Here is a 24266-nt window from a genome sequence, read left to right as displayed (position 1 = left end):
GACACCTGGTTTTGCAGAACAATGGATGCACAATCCTGCTTAGATGCACCACAAGGGCCCTAAAATGAAGCAGACTTAGAGGAACCTCATTTATATCTAAGGCTAAGATTATTAAGCTATGGTCTGCTCTTCTATAATCCAACAAAATAAACCTTTGTTCCACTGTTGTCTATGATTCAGGAGTTTTGAACATCTGAAAAATATTTACCACAACCTCAGATCAAAGAGTAAAACCAACATGTATGTGAGTTTAATTCCATTTTTGTAAAATTATACAGCATTTGCATTGATCTTCTACTCATTTTTCTGGTATTCAAGCTATCTACTTTGGTTATGAGTTCTGATGATGACACTCTTACCCATCTGTCAGACTCAGTATGTGTTGTAAGTCAGGATTTTCTTTACCATGAGCAGACAGAGAAAAGAACTATCAGAGTCAACTCACTGATAATTGGTCCAGAGCAGCCACTTTTCACCTGTGGATATTTATATTGCATCTCAAATTGCATCATGTGAGCACTGCCTGGTGTTGATATACAACCTATCTATCAGTAGTAAAATAGTTTTGTACCAACAGTACAATTTCACAATTTTGCATTTTCTTTGTATTAGCTCTTGAGGGGCTGTTCCCAGGGCATTAGTATATTAAACTCAGCCCCTGGAAAGAAAATCACCAATTTATTAGATGTGCTTCTTGGAAACTTTGTGTGGAAATGTTGTTTCATTAGTCTTCTTCCCTGGGAATAAATTTGATGTAAGATGTTTTCTGCTTTCATGAAGCTCTAACTTGAGTTCATTTTGTTATGTGGTGACCACAGTTCTGGATGACGCCCCCCCTGGCACACAGGAATACATTATGTTACGGCAAGATTCCATCCAATCCGCGGAATTAAAGAAAAAAGAGTCCCCCTTTCGTGCTAAGTGTCACGAAATCTTCTGCTGCCCGCTGAAGCAAGTACACCACAAAGAAAACACAGAGCCCGAAGGTTTGTGCACGACAGACGCGTGTTTTTGCTTGTTTTTCTTTTATTCTTCTTTCTTTGTTTCTTTCTTTTTCTTTTTCTTTTTGGATTGTGCATTGCCCTCTGGTGTTGCTACATGTTGTTTGGCCCCTGCTCTAGCTAGGAGGCCCCCCCCCCCAGCTCATGGGTGAATGTGTTATGCAGTCTCAGATAGAGCACTGTATAATACAATCATCTCTGGCACAGTGCGCAGCATCCTCCTGCTTTTTGCAGCTGAAACCTTTTTCAGTTGATGTCATGACACAGCCCTGTTTTGGCTGCTAAAGTTGCTTGCTCCTGTAGCCAACATCTGGCCAAGTCTGTTTCCATCGCCTGCATTCCCTGAAGCAACAGTCAGCTGAGGAATGGCACTTCCAAAATGAACTAATGACCAGAGTGCTTCAGATTTTCTAGCTCTCCTCCACTCCATAAAGCTTCTGCCTTGCGCTGGAAGAATGTCCATGATCTACTTGGTTTGCCGGTGTAGGCGCAGACCACCCATGTAATGCACGTCCAGTTGCCCTTTGCCATGGTGAAATGCATGCCTCAAGGTGATCATGAGTAGTTTGTTTTTCTTTTCAGTTCAAGTACAGGTTTGGACAACTCTACTTGCTGTTACTTAAATCAGATTAATAAAGTATTCCTTCTCCTTCCTGCCACAAATCTCTATCCGGAGTACCTCGTCTGGCCAGCAAGGGTATTTACTCACTTTTCCCCAACAATTTTGCATATGTTGAACGGGACTATTTTTTAACATTATCAAAAACTGCCATCTGTGTATATTTCAACTTCCAAAACAACATCTGAGTCCATAATGTTTAGGCTAATTAAATGCTTACTGTAAAGCCACCCATTTTCTCTTAAAATCAAATATTATTGATGCAATTTTCAATGAATAATGTCAGAAGTGAGAAAATTTACTTACTCTTTGGCAATTGGAGTATGCTTTTCTATACATGATTCTTCAGTATTTCCTAAAAGTGACTTTGTGCCTATATCAAATTGCTCTTTTTCACCTTTATGAGAGTGCTCATTACAACTGGTTTTCTGATTTAGAAAACATTGCCACCTGTCTTTGTTTGTAGTTTGGCACATACAGAAATTACTCCAAGTGTACTCCAGTCCACAGTTGGGGAAGTGAAGTTTTATGTCTCTAACTTTCCCCTTCTCTTTTTATCCAAATACTGTTAAGTATTTATTGGCAGAAAATTAGAAATGTATATGTGTGTATGTGTCTTATTCTATTTCAGCAATATAGTAGAATATTTGTATTTATTTTCTACTCGTACTTATGGTAATAAAGCTATCCACCTTGGGTGTGAGTTCTGATGACGACATTTATTTATCTGCAGGTAGAAATGGTGACCCATTACAGTGAGTAAAATGAATCTTTTGGCCATTTAGTAGAGAAGATACTAACATGATTTTGATGGTACTGAAACAAAAATTTTAACCAGTAACAATTACTTCAGTATATGTAAGACATTTCCCTATTTTCTACCTGTCTGTCTCAAATTATATACATATGTATTCATACATGCAGACATTTCTGTGTTTGAAAATTAGTCTGAAGAAATGAAAATTGGTTTGGGTAACACAAAATTTAAGATGCTGCTGCTTAAATTTAGTCAAGCGATTGGTCAGAAACTTAAAATCATTTTAGCAATATTTTGGATTAAGAAATAACAGTTGAACAAATTTAAGACCCTTATCTTTTTATTATAAATACTTCTGAGAGGATCTGTAAGTTTTTGTTTACCATCTGGAGTATATTGTAAATACTTTTATGAAAGTTTTCAGATATATAAACCTCTGTGTAGAAAATGGGTAGTAGTTAAATTCTCTTTTATAAGATTTGGACAGTTTTTAATCTGTCATTTCACCCATATGTTGAGTGGCTGCCATCTTGGTAAATATGGTTGTCATGTTTTCACGTGTATACTCTGATGACAGGCATTGTCTTCTTTCAGACTGAAGATTTCCCTTGGTTTTACCCTCCTGCCAGATTTGCTGCAATAATGGAGCTAATATTTTCCTTCTTAATTCTATGAATTATTTGTAAATAGTATTAAATTCATTACAGGTATTTTGGGGATGACATTTTTAACATTATTATCATACTGTACCCTTTCAAACAAGAGTCCAGAAGCTAGTTGGGAATCCAGGCAGTAAATGAAAACATTTGATCCCTGCACAGATCAACAGGCTCCAGAAGACCTTAGATGGGTGTGAAAGAAAAATAATGTGGAACAAACTTTGGATAAATAAGAAAACAATGGCAAGATATTAACCTGCTTGCTTCATGTAGGATACTGAAGCTTGTTGTGTCCAGGAGGTGAAGTAACTATGGCTTTGGAAGGGTTCACGAACTATTCTGGTAACCTGAGAAATATGTTGCAAGACTAGTTTCTAAATGCCATAGGGTAAACCTGAACTGAAGTCTTTAGTTTTCTCTTGCAGTTGCTGTAACATTTTGTTATACTATGAAGAAATTACAGATTTCCTTATTAGAAGTGGACAGTATCTTAGATCTAAACTCTGTGTCTATGGAAACATTGTATTTTAGCAGGAAGCTTCCTGAAAAGCTACTCCCTCTCAGGATCTCTGTTGCCAAAGCATGGGACCTTAACTGACATTGTCTGTGTCTGTTTACCAATGTCACTGCGGGAGAAGGCAGTGGCTAGGCTGTCCATTGTTTAGCCTTTGTGAGACTGACCTACCTGGATGACCTCTTCTAACAAGCTGCTGTTTATACAGTATCAGAAACCCTCAAGTAAAACAATGAAAAGTCATTTAAGTTTGGGAAAAACAAAATTTTAATTATAGAAGTTGTGGACATGATTATATTAGGTCAAAAAGGTCTAAGATGGCTGCTGATAAAGCTGGAATTGATTTACTTTTCTCTTACCAATTGACAAAATGAAACTTTTTTGCCTTAATATAGAAAAAAAAAAAAAAAGGTTTGGTTTTTCCTTTTGTTGGCAATGCTTTAGAAAAGCCTGGTTATTTCCATAGTTTGTAGCTACCTGAGGTTTGATACAGATAACTTTGTTAACAATGTTCACAGTCATTTATCTATTCAAGACATTCTTGTATTATGTCCAGGAGCCTCGAAATTCATGTAAAAACATGCAAAAATGGAATGAAATATCTCATTAGCTTTTCAGGACACACTAATGCCAGATTATACTTTGTCAAAAGCAGGTTTCTATTTTTGAACAGCCAATTCCAAAGGAAAAAAAATAATCTGTCCCAAATACTTGTGATTTTCAGCCATGTGATTATTTCCATAAAAACCACTTATGATGTAAGTGAGTACTTATGTGAGTACTGGCATTTGGCTGAAGGAGCACATACAAATATCTGAGAGTCTAATTTGGCCCAGCACCAGCAGCGTTCTTTGTTATAAGAAAGCTGCATAGAAAGTGGAGATCATTACCAAAATCTTTTTCTCAGTGTTCCAGGAGCCTTTTGGCAAGATAAAGTATAATCTTCATAGCTTTGTTCCTTTGTTCACTTGCTCTTTCTGTGCCATGTGTGGTGAAATGAAATCACTGATTTAGGGTAACTCGAGGAGGCCAATCTATCATCACCACAGCTCTCTAGCTCTCTGAATGCCACCCATCCACTGTACTGATGTTTGAAAGCTGTTCAAAAAAATCCCACCAGAAGACACAAGTTTATGATTAGGTGATGCTAAAAATCTACAGAGACAAATAAATCATGGATTTTTAGTGTTTTCTTTTAGGATTGAAAATTCTGACTGAAATAATAACCTGGGATAGAAAAACGTTTTCCTGAGCTCAAAAATTTGTCACCATCTTTTACTCAGACATGTGACCTATTTCATATATGTCTGTTTTCACGTGAGCTATATTCCGTCTCCCTCAGGACATCCGTAACCTTTTTATCCAGAGAAGTTTCCAACTATGGTAGGATTGGTTGGCGTGGAAGAGAATCTGTGCTGGAGAGTAGTAATGAAGTACCACAGCTTTCACCAACCGTGAGGAAGCGTATCTCTGTGCTGCTTGTTAGGTATACTGGTAACTACAAAAATGCTGTTACTCTGATAATGCCTGGCTCTTTGCCCCAGAAATAGTATATGTCAACACGAATATCAGTCTGACATAAATAGAAGAGGAAAAAGAAGAATATTAAGGGGGATGCTGAGGGAAATGTTTTCTCTTCGTCTGCATTTACAGTATTTCCAACTCTGTTGTATCCTACAGTTGTGTTTTTCTCACTTTAATACTCATTTTCCTTTGAGAAAATTGAGTCAGTTTTCTTTCATTAAAACTGAACTACTGCTATTAAATCTCCCCACTAGTGTAGAATTGGGCAAGAAATTCTGATGGTTGGCATCTGAGATTGTCTTTTGTGAAAGATGTAGCTGGGTTCTTGATGTGTCCCCTTTATGATGCGAATTGAGGATGTATTACTTTTCTATTAGGAAAATATGGGGTCATATGTTTGCATTACTATGAATAGATAAAAAAGGCTTTATATTGAATCTTTCTGTTATACAGTATAACTTAGGATCACCCCTTCTTTGTTTTATGATCTGAAAGATGATAAAATGTTACCAGAGATTTTCCTTTACTCACTGAAATAAGTGGCAGCTTATGTGCAAAGGCCCAAGAAGGATAGAGATAATCAGTCCAAATAAAGCCACAATTCTAAAGGCCGTGGTGATTAGCAATGAATGAACCCAGTCCTCTCTCCACTGAGTGTTCCAGTGTGTTTCTCTTGGTTACATATCAGTTGCTTTTCAGAAGACAACTTGTTATGCCATAATAATATTAGGCAACCAGCAACGGCATTACAACATATTCTCTGTTCCCTCCTATTTCTTCACCTTATGGCAGCAGACATGAAATTATGTCATATTTTGAGGATCACTTCTACTCTCTGGAAAACTCATAATCTAATCAAGGAAGTATACTTAGCAGTCAGTAATCTAATTTCATGACAGGATGAGCATTTATTATTCTCTTATTGAATATATGCATCTCAGTTCAGTCTCCAGGCTGACTTTTACAGGGCAAACTAATAACCATTCATTCTTTGAGAATATGGTTCACTTTTTAAAGCAGCAGGCCCTCTGATCTCCTTTGAGCTGAGGTACGCCCATTGTGGTGGTGGTATTTTCTCAACATCAAATATTCTTTTGGTTAATATCGTGAGTAAATATTTGCACTGTGTGAATCCAGCACTGACAACCAATTTCAGGTGCGTGTTTATTATGGCAGCTGCTCTGGGGAGGGGCTCTGAAAGCGTACCAGATGAATGATAGTGTATGATTATGATTTTCATACTTCTTAAAATCAAGGTCAGAAACTAAACTATGATACTTGAGAAACATCTGGAAATGTTCTATCCATGTAGGAGCTGCCTGCTGCCTCCCAGAGATACTACTTCAGGGATCATGTTGCTGACATGCTTCTGAGTATGATGGCTTGGCTCCTCCTCTTGCTTTTTGTTTTCTTTTCATAGCCAGTTGACCAACCAGTTAAGGAAATGTGCCCTTCTAAACTAGCACAGCGTGAGCCAGCTTAACTTGGCTCTGAATCCTATAAAGGCATAGCCTGAATGACTTCTCACTGATTTCCCAAATCAACACCACCCTAATATATAGACATTTTTTCTTCACTAAGGAGGTGAACAAGGATGTGCTGGTGCCTCTGCTTAAAGTGTCCATACTATCTTTGTTTTAAAATAATTGTTTGCCTGGTAGAGGAGAATGCAGGAAGGAGCTGTGCTATTTTTCTCAGACACTTAGATAACCATTGCATCAATTATTTCCAATTACATTTTATGAAACACTGTTTATGTAAGATGTATTTGCAAAAAGAAAGATCCTATAGTCAAATATATGCTTCCCAGACTACATGACACTCCCAGAGAGTCACAGTGCATATGAATGTATTTAAGATTTGGAGGAGCCTTGCAGAGTACTCAGGCAGTGCTATAGTAAACCGTATTCCCTATCTCTTGGAAAGTTCTTATTCCTGACCCCTCTTAACATTTCACACCTTGGGAATGTCTGTGCTAGCCTTCCAGAGCAGTGTGATCTCATCAAAGTTGGGCTTTGAAAAATAGTGCACTTTTGAAGATGTTTAGCGTCCCCTCTTTTTTTTCCTGAATGTCACTATAGTGCATGTCTCATTGTGGCCCATGGAGTGGTGCAGGGTCTGAAATTGTTTGTTACTAGTCCAGGCTATATAAAGAGCTTGTGTCAGATTGTAAATAATGCACCATTTCCTTCATCAAAAAAGTATTGCTGTCTTGCTGGGAAAACTCAGCTGAGCTGAATGAAAAATGAGCTCAGTGACATAGTTCATAGTCCAACTCTAAAGCTACAGACTATATTTGAGCAATAACTGCTTTAGCTTAGTGGTCCTCAACCTTGTTTCCATGTCAAAAACATCTGAGAACCTTTGAAACCATACATATTGATACCGAAGCCTAACATGAGATTAAAACCTTCCAAAAGAAGCAAAATTACAAAATCTGCTATGGTAGAGACTGGACATAGGTGCTTTGTAAAAAAAAAAAAAAATCTCAAGGTGATTCTAATGAGCGTACAGAATTGGAATCAGTGCCTTAGAAAACAGACATATTGGCATAGGGCTTGAGATCAGTTGTCAATTCAGAAATCTTATCATGTTGATTTCCCAGGCATTTTGGGAGATGCCCTGTGATTTGAAGGCACAGCTGGACAGGAAACAGTTATGTGGCCTTTAGAACTTGTGGCTCTGTAAGATGTCCCGCTTTCCCCACCACATACACCCCTTTCTGAAGTTATCTTGCCTCTTTGTTATTCTGCATTTTTAGAAAAATAACCAGGCTTCTCCGTAGGAGGATGATAATCTGCCACCTTGTGACCAACATTCTTTCTTATAAACGCTCATCACACTTGTTCAATCTTAGACTCTGGTGCAGCCTGCAGATGTGGGTGGAAGTTTCTCAGGACCAATGTGTGTGAGTGCACTTTAAAAAAAAAGATGGAGAAGGAGAAATGGGTGTTTTGCTATGTCACAAAAGTACTGCTAGTTGTTACTGGTCTAGAGTAAGATCCCAAAGCTTGACTCCAGCTGCTCCAAGTTTGAGTATCACTCCTCGAATTACAACAGATGGTGGCGTCACTGAGGTCCTGCCTGCTTATCCCATACACATACCAGCTAATGCAGCATAAAATCGTAACAGCAGCATGCATGTGAGAACAAACTTTGACATGATTGGGTGCTTTTAATTGCTATCCACATTTATAAATCACTCCTAGCATTCTCAACTATGTTGATTCAGGTTTTCATTTGTTATAAGCCGCAGCATTTCTTAGTAAGCAGCTGGAATAGTCCCACAGAAGTGTTGAACAAGAAGAACATCCTGCGTTTTATCAGCACATACTCTTGTCTTACCTCACAGCCAATATCCACACTCACTCCAACACATAAAAGTCACATGTCCACTTCCACGCAGGTGCTAGCAGATGTCTACTTATGAGACCTGGCTATTTTAAGATATATATTCTCAGAACAGTCCCAAGGCAATCTTCAGTGTCCTGCTTTGGAAGCAGCAAACAACAGGAGTTGAAAATCAGCCCCCTCACCTGGGGGGAGGAAAGGCAGCAGCCCTTCCCTGGGCTATTTCTCCATACAAGGAGAGCACAGTTATGAAGCCCCTAAAAGGGAGAGAACCAAAACGCTGACAGATAGAGACTGCTACCCCCATTTTACACGTGCACTAAAATATAGGAGGCTCATGTCACTTCCCCAATAAAAGGCAAGACTTGTTTTGAATCAGGTTTTCCTGGCTTCCAAAGCACACACTCTTGTCCCTCCATGGTCCCTCCTTTCCACATGTTCAGGCTTCCCCCTTATAATTCATACATGCTTTTATTGTCTAAAACTCCAAGCACTTTCTCAGTCTCACAGGGATAGATATTACTTGGCGATTTGGATAATAGCAACAGATTCTTTTTCATCAATTGTGAGAACCTTATTCTGTAGTGTAAGATAATAGATAATGAAAACTTATAATTCATAATTTTCCAAAACTTGATATGTGCTGCCAACTTGACCTAACATTGTATTTAATTCTCACAAGCCTTGGATATATAGGTAGGTGTGTTCTTTACTGTGGAAACTGAGTTCTTGAAAAGTGAAATAATTTATCCAGGGTCAACTGGCTGCAACATCGTAGAGCCAATACTCAAGTATAACTTGTGTCACCCCCAAAATCCATGGCCTTCCCAATAATATTAACAGGAACTCCTCCCCTGAGTAGCCCTAGAAGATGCTCTTAGTTTATTCTCTAGCGATGCCAGTATCATCAAAGGGAGAGACTTTGCCTGATCGCAATTGCTAGAAGGTGGAGGAGCCTTGTATATGCTGTCATCAAAGCAATGAATAGCTGCCTGCCCTTGGAAGAAAAACAAAACAAAACAAAACAAAAACTAGCCAGGCATCATTTTAAACTATGTTCAGGGCATGTTCTCATCAAATTTGAATTGGTCAAAATGCTTCACAGTCTTCACTGTTCAGTGGTGGGGTTTATTCACTGTGCTGATTTAGTTCTCAACAGTGGGCCAGTTCTTGATCACCTCAAGCCAACTGAACTTCTGCATCTAAACTTTTTCTCACACAACGTCATCTGATGCCCCATGTCTCTGCGTGACAAAGCCTTCATTATAGAGTGTGATGTGATGAAAAGCACATGAAGAGAAAGTGCTGCCAAACTGGGTTGGATCGCTGTTAAGATACTGTTCTCCATGACTTTCCCAGGGAGTGGGTTTGTATTCATTGGTACATTTTCCTGCAGAAAGCATGAAGCGAGAGGTCCCAGGAAATGATGCTTTCTATGTGAGCCATTCTAGACTAGATGTTCAATTAGCAGTTTTTTACTTCTGTTGTGTGCCAGGCATCTTAGGTATACTGTGGCTAATCTTCCAAGTGCTCCATGAAGTAGATGTCATCTGGCTTGAAGGGCGTGATAGGGAAGTTCAAGTGTAGAGATGTAAAATGACTTGTTCAGAGTCACATAGCTAATCCAGTGTCTTAATTGGAATTCAAAGCCAAGTCCATTTAGCCCCCAAACCTAGTGTTTTCTACCACACTGTGCTGCCTCAACTCTTTCTCTATACGGACTCCTCTTTTCAGGCACAAAATATGAGAAAAGCTCAGCACCATCTTATCCACTGCTTGTAAGCACCAGCTCCACACCATCTTATCCAGCTACTCTTTAGAAGAAGACTATCTTTAGTGTCTAACGGAGTGTACATCTCAGTGCACCTAGTGGAGAATCCCCTTTGAGCACTTCTTATGTCTTGGTTCGAATGGTGGCATAAGCAGGAGGCAAGGGGTTCAATAAAACAGCAGTCATGACATCACACACTCTTCTCCTTTGTGCTGTCGAAGCACATTTACTTGCTGCAGAACATTTTTCTGCATTTCTTACTTAAGTGGAGGAATGCCTCAAAGTCCTGGCTTACTTCATGCAACCTCTAGACCTTAAAGCAGGTCTAGATGATTCTGCTGTGTATCTCATCACATGCACGCGCGCACACACACACACACACACACACACACACACACACACACGCAAAGAGATGTGAGGTCAAGTTCTGGAGCTGATGTGTATCTGAGCAATTGTCCATAGAAGTGGTAAAAGCTTGTGTTTGGGTCCTACAAATTTGGGAATTCCAGAGCGAACTCACAGGCTGAATCATTGCTCTGGGTTTGTATACCCACCTTACACTATAGGAATCTTGTGCACTGAGAGGAGCAGCCCCCTTTTGAAGATAGTCTGTCCACAAATACAGGGAGATTATGGGGCCCAACACATTGATAGTGGGATCATGAACTCCTCACTGTATAAGCTGTGTTTATAGACTTCCCACGGTCTAAATGCAGACCCTTCATTGAGGATCTCAGAGGGGCCACTGTCCCTGTGATGACATAGTAATTGCTTATCCTTTCAGGAACACAAAGGAAATGACCTCTTTGTGATGGCAAGCCGCCATTCAAAGCGGGCATGGACACACAACACCATTTAAAATAGTTTATTGGGGAACATGCATGCAGAGAAATGGTCACATGGCTTCTCTATTGCGGTCTTTTCTAGGATCCATCCACCCCAGCAAAAACCCAGACTAATCACAGCCCTCAGAGGGATAATGTGGGCTGGGAAACCATTCAGACAGGGAGCACATTTGTCTAGCGGGCTGCCTCAGGCTGTGAACAAGATCTGATTCTTTTCATGCAACAAGGAAGGAATAAAGGGCAGTTCAAAAAGGGGCTTACAGAAGCTGGCAGCCAGTAACTTCTCCCTTTTGTTCTTTCTTCAGCTATTCTTTCGGTGTACTCAAACTTGATTTTTCTTTGAGAACATAGCATTTTAGACCCAGGTTAGAAGATTCCTCAATTGATTCAGCAAATCTGTGATTGTCATGCATAGTTAGCTGCTCACTTAATGGATAATTGATTAATTCTCCCCAGAATATTACTGAGGAAGGAAGAGAATCTCCAATAAGAATAAGAATCATTGGGAACCTTTACCTGTAGTGCAGCTTTTCCTTTGAGAACAGATATTAATTTCTTTGAAAAGCTTTCTTTTGCTTCCCAATGAGGACTCTATTTAAGCATGCAGCCTTTATTTATTCTCTACTAAATGGAGCATTACTAAGTAGATCCAAGAAACACGGCTCAATGTCTGCCAATAGTAAGAGCTCAATGAATATTTATCATTACGAGTAACCTACTCAGTCTAATGAATCTTAATATTCTGAGTTCAGGGAGCCATTTGCCTTAATGTCAGGCAGAAAGTGACTGTGTGTTTCTGTTCACCACAAACAGAATGGATATATGTGGCAGTAGATGTTTACTCGGGGTCCTGCCTAATGAGCAAGGCCCTATGCTGGATTCGAGATGCAGCCTGGCAAAAGAAAGATTATCTTTATCCACAAGGAGAAATTAAAGACTCGCAAGAAAAGCAGACTTTGGACTGATATTAATCACATTGGGTTGCACTTAAAAACCCCCAGACATAGTGGTTAAACCAGCAACATTGTTTTCTGCTTCTCTTGGACTATAAGGTTGGCAATTTGGTTCTGCTGATCTTGCCTGGATCCATTATACATTGCCAGTGACCCACTGGCAAGTCAGGGTGGCACCAACTGGTCTAGATGTGTTTGTGTAGGACAGTTTGACTCACTTTCATCGTCTCTCACAAAAGTCCCATGAGTTCCTTTTTAATATTTTGTAGATTCATTCATTCAACATTTATTGACTGACTTTTCTGTGTGTCAGGCATTACTGTATATAGTATTGCCTTCAAATGGCTAGAATGATTTCTAGGCTGCTAATAGTTAAGTTTTATCAACCTGTGATAAGTATTAAAACCATGGCAGCAAATATCTCTTTCATATACTAATTTTGAATCTCTCAGGCAATTACCCAGAAGCAGGAACACTAGACCATATGGAAGTGATACTTTTGTAGTTTTTGGAGGAATCTTCATAGAGTTTTCCATGCTGCTTTTACTAATTTGAATTTCCATCATCAGTGGACCAGTGATTCCCCTCCACATCCTGTCTAGAACTTAGTATCAAAGGGGTACGAGATTATATCTCATTGAAGCTTTACTTTACACCTCCCTAAAATTAGTGATACTTATGTATCGTGTAAAATTTTTATTTCTTCTTTCCAGAAGTATCTATGCAGTTCCCATGCTCATTTCTTAATAGTATAGTTCATTTTCTTCATAGGGATTTGTGTTCCTTATATATTTTGGATATTAACCTTTTCTCAGATGTACAGCTTACAAATATTTCCTCTCATTCTGTGGATTGTCTCTTTACTGTTTCCTTTGTTGTACAGAAACTTTATTTTTGTAATCACATTTGCCTACTTCTTTTTTTTTCTGGTGCTTTTTGATATTTACTCAAAAGCTTTGAAATCAGTTGAAGAAACATCTGCACACTCATGTTTATTACAACACTATTCACAATAGCCACACATGGAATCAACCTAGATGTCCATCACTGGATTAATGGATACTGAAAAGCTAATATAAATGCCATGGAATACTATTTAGCTTCGTAAAGGAAGAAATTCTGACATTTGTAGGAGAAATAAAAAACATTATACCAAGTGAAAAAGCCAATATAAAATACTAAAATTTTGTGTTCTCACTTATTTATGGAATCTAAAGCAACTGAACTTATAGAAACAGAGAACAGAATGATGGGTAACAGTGACTGGAGCAGGAGGACAGGACAACACTAATCAAAGCCTTTATACTCTGTTTGGTAAGAGGAATAAATTTAATTATTCTCTTTCTTTTTCTGAGATCTGTTGCTCAGTTTCGTGAATATAGCTAATTGGTTGAGTATGTTAACATTCAGTCTCTGGGAGAGCGAACCTTGAGTGTTTTTATCACAACAGATTTCAAAGTTCAAAGTGGTAGACAGGTTGGTTAGGTTAATTTGGTCTTCCATCTCGTGTCAAAAGGCATAACATTAGCATGCACTTGATTATATGCATGGCTTTAGTTTGTCAATATATGAATATAAACAGAATAAATTTAAAAAAAAAAAAAAAACATGAGCAGAGGAGTCACCTAAGGGGGAGAGGGTGCATACAGAGGTGAGCGTTTCGAAGTGAACAAAGAGTATCCAGGAGATTGAGGTGCTGAGGAAGCTAAGGGAATATTTGAGCTTCAGGAAGGAAGGGTCTCCATAGGGCAGGATGCAGTAAGGATGTGTAATGTAATGCAAGCCTCTAGCATGGCCCTTTATTATCTAGGCTTTTAGTCTAATTCATTTCCACATAGACCGGAAGTCTCTCCACCTCTTATACTTAGACATAAATCATCAGAATGCATTGGCTTAAAATGACCCTTTATGGAGTTAAGAAGAATCACATATTATCCAAATGCTGAAGAAAGTAGGTCTTCATAAAAATGTCATTGATTTTTCTTCCCTCTAATGCCTCTAAAGTTTACATCTTTGCCAGGTCCAATTTATTATTTTGTTGTTTGTCCTTTATAATGTAGATAAAATTGCTCAATATATATTTCCAGTGACCTAAATTTATTGGATCACTGGGAATTAAAATCATAAAACTGACATAGGTCCTTTGGAGCTGTATTAATAGGCTAAAATCAAAGATAGCAGTATGCAGATTTCCAGCAAAGCAAGTTTTCTGCAAACTTTACAAATGTGCACTCTTGCTTCATTGTGAAAATTGATTCCTTATCTAACAATGAAGGTGAAGGTTTCTTAATCAAAAAGATAATGTTTTTAAAAAGGACTACAAAACTGTACTACAAAACTGTGAATTTACAGTATGATACAGAGTCCAAACAAGTGAGCTCAATTTTCATCTGGGATTTGCAAATTTGGATACCATGGCATAATAATATCCCATGGATAATTTGATGAAGGTTTTCTATATAGGGAGTCTACTTATCTAAGGTCAAACAGTTCCTCCTTAGTGGCCTCAAGGGGTGAAAGAGGTATGTGTCTTCTTTATGAGAAAATAAGAAATTAATTCACTTTTTACAGAGTCATATACAGTATTGAGCAATAATTTTCCCTTCTGCAAGCAGCCCTGCCTTATTTCAGACTACATTAGGTTGTTGTCTTTTCTACACTAATACTAGAGGCTAGAGCCGTTATGTCCTTTTACTCAACTTAGAGAATGCCATAGTAGTAAATACTGCATTCATGCACTTAGCCCTAATGACATTCAGGGTTTTATTTTTCTCCCAGTGTATCCAAAGCGACTTTCTTTCTTGAGTGTATTTCAATTAAATCTGTACTGATCTTGTACTTTAAATATCAATTGGGGTCTCAATAGTGGAATGCATGAATTAACCACGGCTACTATCTATTCCTACAACTTACAAAACCATTGAATGTCTTGCCATTCTTTTTTCACCTGCCTGCAAACCCTGAGAAAGGACTTTGACGAAGGAGAAATATCTCATCAGGTAGAAAGGGAAAGGGTAGATTTAGCACCAAACATGAACTTTGCCTTCTCTACTGCTGAGATGAGGGAGCGAGAGCTGATCTGTGCCCCTGGGGCTCGCCAAGGCTTTGATATTTGTTATCTTTTGCAGTGGTGTCTAATTTTCTACATAGATTTGGACAAATCAACCAATACATTCTCTTTTTGTTGTATTTTTTAATTAAAAGAGAGAAAAAATAGAGAAGAAAAACAAAAAGCAAAAGAGACAACCAAACAACAACAGCAACAACCCCAAAACAATAGCAATATAGGCTTTCAAACCAAGGTGTTAGGAATTTAACAGTAGTTGTTATATTGCATATTGTATCTTCAAAAGAGTTGCTTAGGTTATCAGATACAGACATTTAAAATTGATCTGATCTTATTAACAATACTTTTCAGTTCTGTAATTTCTTTGCTGATTTTTTGTTTGGTTGATCCGAACCAACACATTCCTATATCTGATAAATAACATTAGATTTAAAAATTGCAGCAATTTAACTTGGGATACACAAGAGAGATCTAAGACCCATCAGCTGAATTAACCCAGTGCTTCAATTTTCTTACATCAAATCACCAAGAGATCTGCTGGAAGTACTTACAGATAGCTTAGATAAAGATTTTAGAGGGGCAAGGTAAGCAAAGATTTAGTTGATATATTTTTCTTTCCTTCAAGGAGTAGTTCCCTGGTCCTGTTTTGGACAAGGGTAGCTAATGCTAATCTCAGTACTGTTGACTTTTAGGACCACATAATTGTCTGTGGTCATGTTCTGTCCTGTTTGTACCATGTAGGACACTGAGTGGCACCGCTGGACTCAACTCACTATGTATCAGTGGCATTTCTTCGCCGTGACAACCCTAAGTGTCTCTGTATAGTGCCAGCTATACCACAAGGAGAAAAATTCCCTTATTTAGAACTGTAGACTATATTATAGTTATGGAGACAGTACAGATGTGGTCCAAAATTATTTAAGATCCAGTCAAATTCTTTTTAATCACACCCAATGTTTTTCTTTCTTGAATTGCAACAATAGGCTCAACTTAATCCAAATTCATTTTACTCCAAATACTTCCCCCTACTCCACTGAAACCTTTAAGTCATTGAAACTATTGATGAGACTTTCCAGTGTAGCTCTTGGTAATGATTTGATGTAAGAAAATTAAAACTGCTGGTTAATTCAGTCGTCGACAGTTATGAAAGGAGTACCAACTTGGGTCTGCTCTGTGTCTACTAGAGGAGACCTAGAAAAATGTGACAGAGTCCTTATCTTTTAGGACTTTAGAGTTAAAACTCACATTTGAGAAGTACTATAAATTAGTGTGTGTCACAGCTCTGGCTCAAGTGTAACCTCATTCCAGTTCTTTTTGTTCCAATCCTTTTAGAAGATTTTGGCTCAGTCCCGTCTTTCTTCTGGAGTGTTGATCAGCAGGAGTAAAGGCATGTTTTCATATCCAGTTCCAAATTGATAAGCTTAGCACATTCAATCTAAGAATTCAGTTTCAACACGTATTAGGTGCCTGTATTGCTGCCAGGGACTCGACCAATTACTTCAGAGTATTTAGTCTTAAAATAACCTTAAAAAATAAACTGTTGCCCTTTTTTCTGTATCTTGTTTCCATTCTACTGTCAATAAGCACAAAATATCAGAGAATAAAAAAGGAATTTTTGAAGCTTTCCATAATAATTAGAGGTAGGTATAGGAATTAAATTAATCAAAGTTCTGAGAAAATACTCCAAAGGACCGTCATAGAGAATTAAATTTACCTCTCAGCTAATTTAATAAGTTTTACTTTGTGTTTTCAAAAGGAATTGTAGTTTAGCTAGTTCTTTTTTAGTTTGATTTTTATTCCTTTATCACAGTAAAGTGCCTGTAGTGATGTAAGTAACTTTGAAAAAGCTCTGTTCCTTCCTTGGGTCTCCATATCCTTATCTGTCAAACAAATAAAAAAATAAATAAATAAACCCAAGGGCTGAATTCTTTTCTTGTTTTACATCTCAGAAGATTCAAAAATAACACTCAATGTGTTACTACGTTTCATAGTGATTTCATGCAAGCCAGAATGGAAGTTGAACTAGTAGATACGACTGATGTGTCACTTCATAAAAGTTTCGAGTTGTAGTTGCCTTAATTGGGCAGAGGATTTCATGAGTTTGTGGCTATTGCCACTTGAACTTCTCCTTTAGACTTTTGCCAAAAACTGTGATCTGGATTCTGGAATAGCTTTGAGAGGAGTAAAGCCTAGACATGTACTAGTGTGGTAAATGGGGAAAAAGAAAAGTAACACTTTCTGAGTACTTGATTGTCTTCATTTAAAAAAATCAGTTAATATGATTAAGTTATCTGAGGAATTTACCCTATATCATACCTCTAGGAAATGGACAAATTGAGGTCCATAGCCAAATTGCCTCTCCTAATCTGTGCTTTGCTTTCTACAAAAGGGAGACTCTCTTCATTTGCCTTGCAGAGGATTTAGGAAAGCACACGTTACCTTTTGGGGACCCTTTAACTCTTCCTTTTAGTGCTTTGAGCCTTGATGCCAGAGTGCTAATATTGTCATGACCCTGGCGTGTAGAACTTACTGTTGTGTATCCTTTTGTAGAGAAATACCTTGCAGTGAGGATTCCCTCCGCAACTAGAGTGAGAGAGAACACTTGGAGGTATACCAACACCCCACCCTCTGGACTGCACACGCCTGTTTCCTGTTGTAGAACTACCTCATGCCTCAACCCACTAGGGCCCCATTCTGAGACTGTCCTCCCATTCATGGTTTCCCATCTACAGTGTCTTCCTTCCCTTCCAGACACATGGGTGGACTCAGGTATGGAAAGCTGTTGGTAACAGCAGTCAGGTAGATAGAGACTTATCATTCTCCTTTTCATTAAAAAACAACCCTGTTGTTTCATTACAGTTTCTCCTGTGCACAAATGCATACAGGTGGGGGACTTACGCATACTGAATTTTAGCACTCACCTGCTCTCAAGTTTGTCTACTTCTACTGGGTGTTGAATAACAGTCTATAGCCTCTGCGTGTGTGAACTGTTCCTAAATGAAAATTAGTTACAAACTAAGGTCTAGAGCTTCCAGGTAATCCAGAGTAGTGGCCTTTTGTCTGCTCATACAATCAGCACTACTGTTCTTTGAGTACCACAATCACTCTCAACTCTAATAGTTCTGCAAATATTCTGGATTCTGACTGCTAAGGGATGGAGATGTGTAATGAATAGTTAGGCAAACATAATGATATTTCAGCTAGAAAGAACACTGAAATCTCTGGTAGAATATTGCATAAAGGCAGGGTCATGTCTCATCTCCTTCCACATCTGGTCCCACCATATGGCTTTGGATTTCTTTGATCACATACTTCTTCAAGTTTCTTTAATCTCTGTAAACATCCTATAAGGTAAGGATTTATCTTGATTCAATACATGAGGAAACTGAGGTTTTAAAATTTAGGTGAGGCAAAACTAAGGCACACAGTTTTGAAAATACGGTGAGATTTCAACTGGAAACTAAGTGATCTAAACTAGATGGCACTGTTATATAGGCTATCACCCAAGTAGGTGGCTTCAATTGTTTCAAATGTGATTAAATTTGAATTTATATTCTCCCTTTACAAAATATTTGATTCTAGAGTGATAGCTATTCTAGACACACAAGACTCTGAAGTGTGGTAAGTTGCACCTGCATTTATATGCAGTCAACTCAGTTGACCCATAAACTGAATACTTGACTTATTAAATAGCTGCATATCTGGACTTTTTTCTACTTGAAATTTTTCACTTTGCTTTTACTGTAGACAACATAGTACAAACCTGCCACATTCAAAACTCTTCAAAGCCTTGTTCAAATGCAACCTCCACTTTTGCCTTTACAGATCTATTGTAAGACTCCTGTCCTGAGGTACTCCTGGAAACAGTCCCTGGGTTTCCATTTCCCAGCCCTTTTTTGAACACTTCGGCTTAGTTTTGACCACTGTCTGCCTGAAAATAAGTGGCTTTGTTTGCTCATGGAGGGCAGGTCCCATGTGTTCTTCTTGACCCATAGTAGCTTCCCAATACAAACCTCCCAATTGATGACTTTGTGCTTCTGCCTTAGAAAAAAGAGGGACATACCAAGTAAATAGAACCTTTTGTTAACTCGTAAGGCCCCAAAGACTACTTTTCAGAATTAGAAAGTGCCGTGTGTTCTACATGGCTGTTAATGGCATGTTTGGCTTCCTAGTAAGTGACTTTTATAAAATGTGCTGCACAATAATATCTGTCTCTTGAGTGCTGTTTTGCTTTAATGGAAATTTTAAAATGCAGAAGGAACAACAGATTCATTACTTTATCAAGGCAATTAGCCTCCTTATAACATTTCCTTACAGGTTACTTCAGCTTAAAAAGCATTTTGGTTGCTGATGATATTTTCTATATTTTTAATTCTTAATGGTAATAATCTATTCATACATATTTTTTCACAGGGCCTTCTGCGGATTGCAGTTAACTATAGTATAAACCACCATACATGAGATCCTGAAGGTTTTTTTAGAATTTGTCTTTGACAGTGTGTTCATGAGAGACACTTCTAATGGCATGGAAAGAACACAGACCTAGCTGCTGAAAATCTACCTCTGGCACATGGTAGGGTGATTGGGAACAAGAGGAGATAAAATAGAGACAATAGTATTGAATTTACATGGTTATCTTGAAGATTGATTAAGCATAGTGACCAGAACATAGCTAATGATCAATAGGGAAGAATTTCTGTAGCTCTGAGTGAGCCTTTTATGGCATCATGATATTCCTAAGCTTACACACAGTTCTCATTAGTGTTTAGTCACTTTCCGTGCTATTCACTGGAACCAGTCCCGCAGTTTGCTTCCAGACTGGTTCCTGAGTTTCACATATTCAGTCCCTGCCAGTTAATAAATGCTACTTATTCTAACCATTGTTGTTTAACAATGAGTTTAGAGCAGCATTTCTCAATATGTTACCCAAATAAAATACTCCCCTAGAAAAGGTCTCCGGAGTAAAAACTGTTTGGGAAACAGTTGTTTCCCATAATACCATCCCAGGAGATTTACACCGCACTTTAGAATATTACAGAGTTTTTTGTGCAAATGAAGTTGTTTTATTTTGAAGCAACAAAGCATTGCCCTCTCATAAAAATTCTTCTGTTCTTGCTGTCTTGATGTCCATGTTTAGGACTCTCAAGTTCTGCCACTCTTTACTTTTGGGGGAAATTCCTTCAATTAGAATGCTCTGTGCAGTTGCAGTAACTGGGATCAGACCATCAGGACCACAGAGTATGCCAATCTGTTCATCAGGTGTTTCCAGGGTGTTGGTTGTCATTGCCACTTTCTGCCTTGCCTACAAATTTTTGCAGCATTAAAACATATTTTGACAGCTGATAGATTTTTCATGTGACACCAGCTGAATTTTAAAGTGTAGCCAATGGATCGGAGAGTGTAATCTCATATATGAGGGGCTGTGTGCCATATGTATATCTCTGTGTACTGTGGGTCATGATGTCGCAGATTTGTGACTTATCTTTCCATTTACTAAGCATTAATATCCCCTTGTGCCTGTTTAGTGCCATGAGGTTCATCTTGGCATAAGGTTTGTAGCTACTGAACAAGGATCTCTTGAGTCATAAGTAAATATCACTTTAGCATTACTGTTTGAGCATTTGAATTCTAAAGAGATAAATGGGAATGATCATTCATTTAACTAATAGGTCCGCTACAAGATTGCTTTGTAAATCCTCTCCAAAGTATATTTAAGTAAGTATTGATATATGTGCAAGTTTCTAAGATGAAATCACTTTATTAGCTAAAGTAGGGGATAGCTGCCTTGGGCAATGTGGTTTGTTTCCACCCCTTAGCAGAGTTCCTTCAGCTTGAGTTTGTGCTTCAACAGTTGGCAGATTTTGAAGACTCTTTCGTGATTGCAATATTTTTATAAAACATCCTGTGATATTTGAGCCTTTTGAGAAATGTGTACATTAGGCTTGTGTTTTATGTTTTACATTTCCATGGAAAGTTATCATTCCTAGGTTTCATTTCTTTGCTCATTTTTTGAACACTATAAATGACTTGTAGGAAATGAGGCATTTTAAGGAGCATGCCAATTCTTAGGCTACTTGGATTCCATTACTGCATCATAAATAGATGTTGTCTAATGGTATTCATTTAAAAAGAGTTCAAGGATTTCTAGGCATAGTAACTCATTCTCAAGAGTATGTAATGCAAAAGATAAAGAATTCTGGTACTAAAGAGTTATAATAGTAAAGTCCTATGAGAATTAGCACAGCCAGATATTTAAGAAAATAGACACATAATAAACTTATAGAAAATATCTGTGCAAGTCCAAAAACTGAGCTGACCACAACTCAATGGATGGATCACTTTTTAATTAGATGCTCTTGTAAGATGTTATTTACCTGTGCAGTGAGAATCACAATTGAGGATATGGAATTCCTCATCAGCTGTCCCAGTGTAGCCAAACATTTCTTCATTGCCTAAAGAGTTAGGAACTCCTTGTTTAAGAAACTAAATAAACAAACACCACCTGGATGTGACTATGGCTGCCACTTTGGGGTGAAGTGTGTGTGAGTACATTACTGGGGAAACTCTAGAATTCAATGTTTGTCAGACTGCCTCTAGAAATTGTCAGCTGATCATCATGAGCTATAGGAGAGCTGATGCAATACTAATGTTGATTGCTTGCATTTTTGGCCTACATTACATACTAATCACTGTGCCTTACATATACTATCTCACTTAACTCCCTCTTTAAAGATGAGAAAACTGGGGATTAGACACATATCTTTCCTGTGTTCACATAGCTTAGAAGTAGCAGAACAAGGACTCAAACCTGGGCAATCAAAATCCATAGATCAAGTTCTTTATTATTGTATTCCATTTTGAGAGGGTTTGTGAGCTTAAAATGGGGGCTAGAAATGTAAAGATCAAAAGGCGATGTTTCACTTTTAATCCAAGGCAAGAAAAGGCACCGAGTTATTTTTATTTAGCTGTACATTAACAAGAACTCTTTTGTGTCTGGTACCCTGCTAAGGCTTTGCACCCACTGTATTTTGAAATCCTTGTGACAGTGTTGTGAGTTTATTCTTATTATTTGTCCCCAATTTCAAGATGGAAGAATACATACTCAGAACATGAATTTGAACTGACTTGTCCAAGGTCATCTAGTTCGTAAATTGTGAAGCTGAGGTTTGAACCCCGATCTGCTGGATCCCAAAGGTTATACTTTGTAACTGTTATGTGTATATTAATCCAATGACTAACTCCAAAGAACACTGGAAACAGTCACAGTCTGCTTGTGAATTCTTCATGATCAAGATGTTACGATGAAAGGTAGGGAAAGGGAAAATGAGTGAAATGATGATCCTGCCTTCCTGTGATCTCACTCATTGGGTCTCAAGACACCCTATTCAAAGGAATGCTTTATTCAGTTCCTTGGGCTGTTGGTTCTATATGCATGAGAAATGCATTATGAGCTACCCGCATGGTGGAGAAAATGCACAAATGAGAAAATATTCAAGTATGAATATCATTCTTAATCACAAATGGAGCAGGGCACATAATTCCCTTGCAGCAAGATGCAACAGTGTGCTTACTGAAGCAGGAAGACATTGTTCCCTATTCTTAGGGGCCATGAACCTATGGCTAAGTGAAGGAAAGGATGTGTATTAAAGACTTTTTACATATAAACACTAACCACTCCCAGCCCCTTTTATTAAAGGCCAAGTGTTAACATAATACAGATTCTATGAATCTTCTTAGAAGGTAGACAGGCAGAATTTTGCTATTATTCCACAATTTCAATGATCACTTTTGATGTCCCCTAGGTCAATTCTGAACACACACAAAAAAAAAAGATAGTTGGTCAATGTTTGAGTTTTTAGGTTATTTGTCCTCTAAGACATAGTGAAGGCAGAATTCTCTGTCAGTCCTTCACACTGGCAGATGGGTGAGTCAAGTGCATGTAGCACAGAGCCCGTCTATCTAATTTGTCCCATCAGCCATACATTCTCTTGCCTTCCTTTTCATCTTCATAGCAAATGTATCAAATCTGCTCTTGAGCCCAACATCCTGCTCCACCGAGAGCCTATATAGCACACAGATTTCCGACTTAAATGGAAGAGGTCAGAGTAACCTCCTTAAGCTTTCTTCTTCTACATCTTCAAATTTCTGCATGCCTTCCATTTCATTCTTTGGGTCCAGGGAATGAATCTTTCTTGCAAAGTTAGCTGGATTTTCCTTTCTGCATTTCCTATGGATTTCATTCTTCCTGCCCCTTCAGTGAACTTGATCATAATCAGCCCTCCTTCTGTTACATTTCTGGTTTCCTCCTTCTCACTTCACTGACCGTGCTGTCTTTCAAAATAAAAATATGTCCCGATAACGTAGCTCTGGGGACTGGATGCCTTTTGGTGCTAATTGGCAAGGATTGGAATTACAGGAAAATGAGTCCAGTCCCATGATTCAGCTACCTGTGTACAAAAAGAATCCCTCAGTGAAATGTTTAAGTGGTTATAATGAAATGGACATTGTATGTTTCTTCTGAGAATCAAATGAAACAGTGCACATCAACCCGTGGAGCAAAGTGTGTTTACAATGATAGCAGTCATAGCTATGGTGCTATTTGTAGTATCTATATTGTTAGTAACAGGAGTAATTGTTTTGGCTACTGAACAGAAATACCTTTAAGATGCCCTTTCCATCTACAAATACAGGTTTGAACCCAGAATACACTACCCTACCCCTTGGCACAGTGTTTTTTATTCACTGTCACTGCATCAAGATTTTCTCCTGATCTGATTTCCACTCAAATTGTCCTGTGTTTCACAGGCATCAGGCCACTTGCCATTCCTCAGTCATGGGATTTCATGTCTTATGACTATTCATGCTATTATATGTATTTTCTATGCTTTCTCCTCCTCCTTCACAAGAACAAGAATGATCATCCCTACTCAGTGATGTTTGCCTCACTCCCACATTACTCTGAGGAGAGTTTATGATCTCACAGTCTCAAAGTGTACTGTACAACATTGTAGATTTAAAATTACTATATTGTCCTGTTCCTTGTGCTACAGTTCAGCTTCACATCCCTAATTCCTGCATACTTAGTAAATGCCAGTGACTGTGGCAATGGGAAACTACTGTGACCTCATAGCACAACCCACTGGGTAAAAGAACTCCAGGGCTATGTATCATGGTTTATGTCTGTGGTCCCCAGGACTCATGCATT

The 24266-nt window shown here is 38.3% G+C and overlaps 1 protein-coding gene across 3 annotated transcripts in view; it reads left to right on the top strand.

The window, feature by feature from the left end:
- Nucleotides 1–24266, top strand: part of Fgf13 (fibroblast growth factor 13) — a 501298-nt gene that overhangs the window by 299599 nt on the left and 177433 nt on the right. For 2 of the 3 annotated variants that reach the window (XM_013146953.3, XM_013146954.3), the window contains exon 3: nucleotides 819–986. The exons of the other annotated variant lie outside the window; for it this stretch is intronic. In XM_013146953.3, coding sequence (XP_013002407.1) covers nucleotides 819–986 — 168 coding nt within the window. The remainder of the gene's footprint in view (nucleotides 1–818; nucleotides 987–24266) is intronic. 3 annotated transcript variants of the gene reach the window in all.

Source organism: Cavia porcellus, unplaced genomic scaffold (genome assembly GCF_034190915.1).
Source record: "Cavia porcellus strain 051 isolate PalLab524CR breed Dunkin Hartley unplaced genomic scaffold, mCavPor4.1 scaffold_3, whole genome shotgun sequence".
Classification (NCBI taxonomy): domain Eukaryota; kingdom Metazoa; phylum Chordata; class Mammalia; order Rodentia; family Caviidae; genus Cavia; species Cavia porcellus.
Note: the sequence above shows the minus strand (reverse complement) of the source record. Positions and strands in the feature narration are given on the sequence as shown.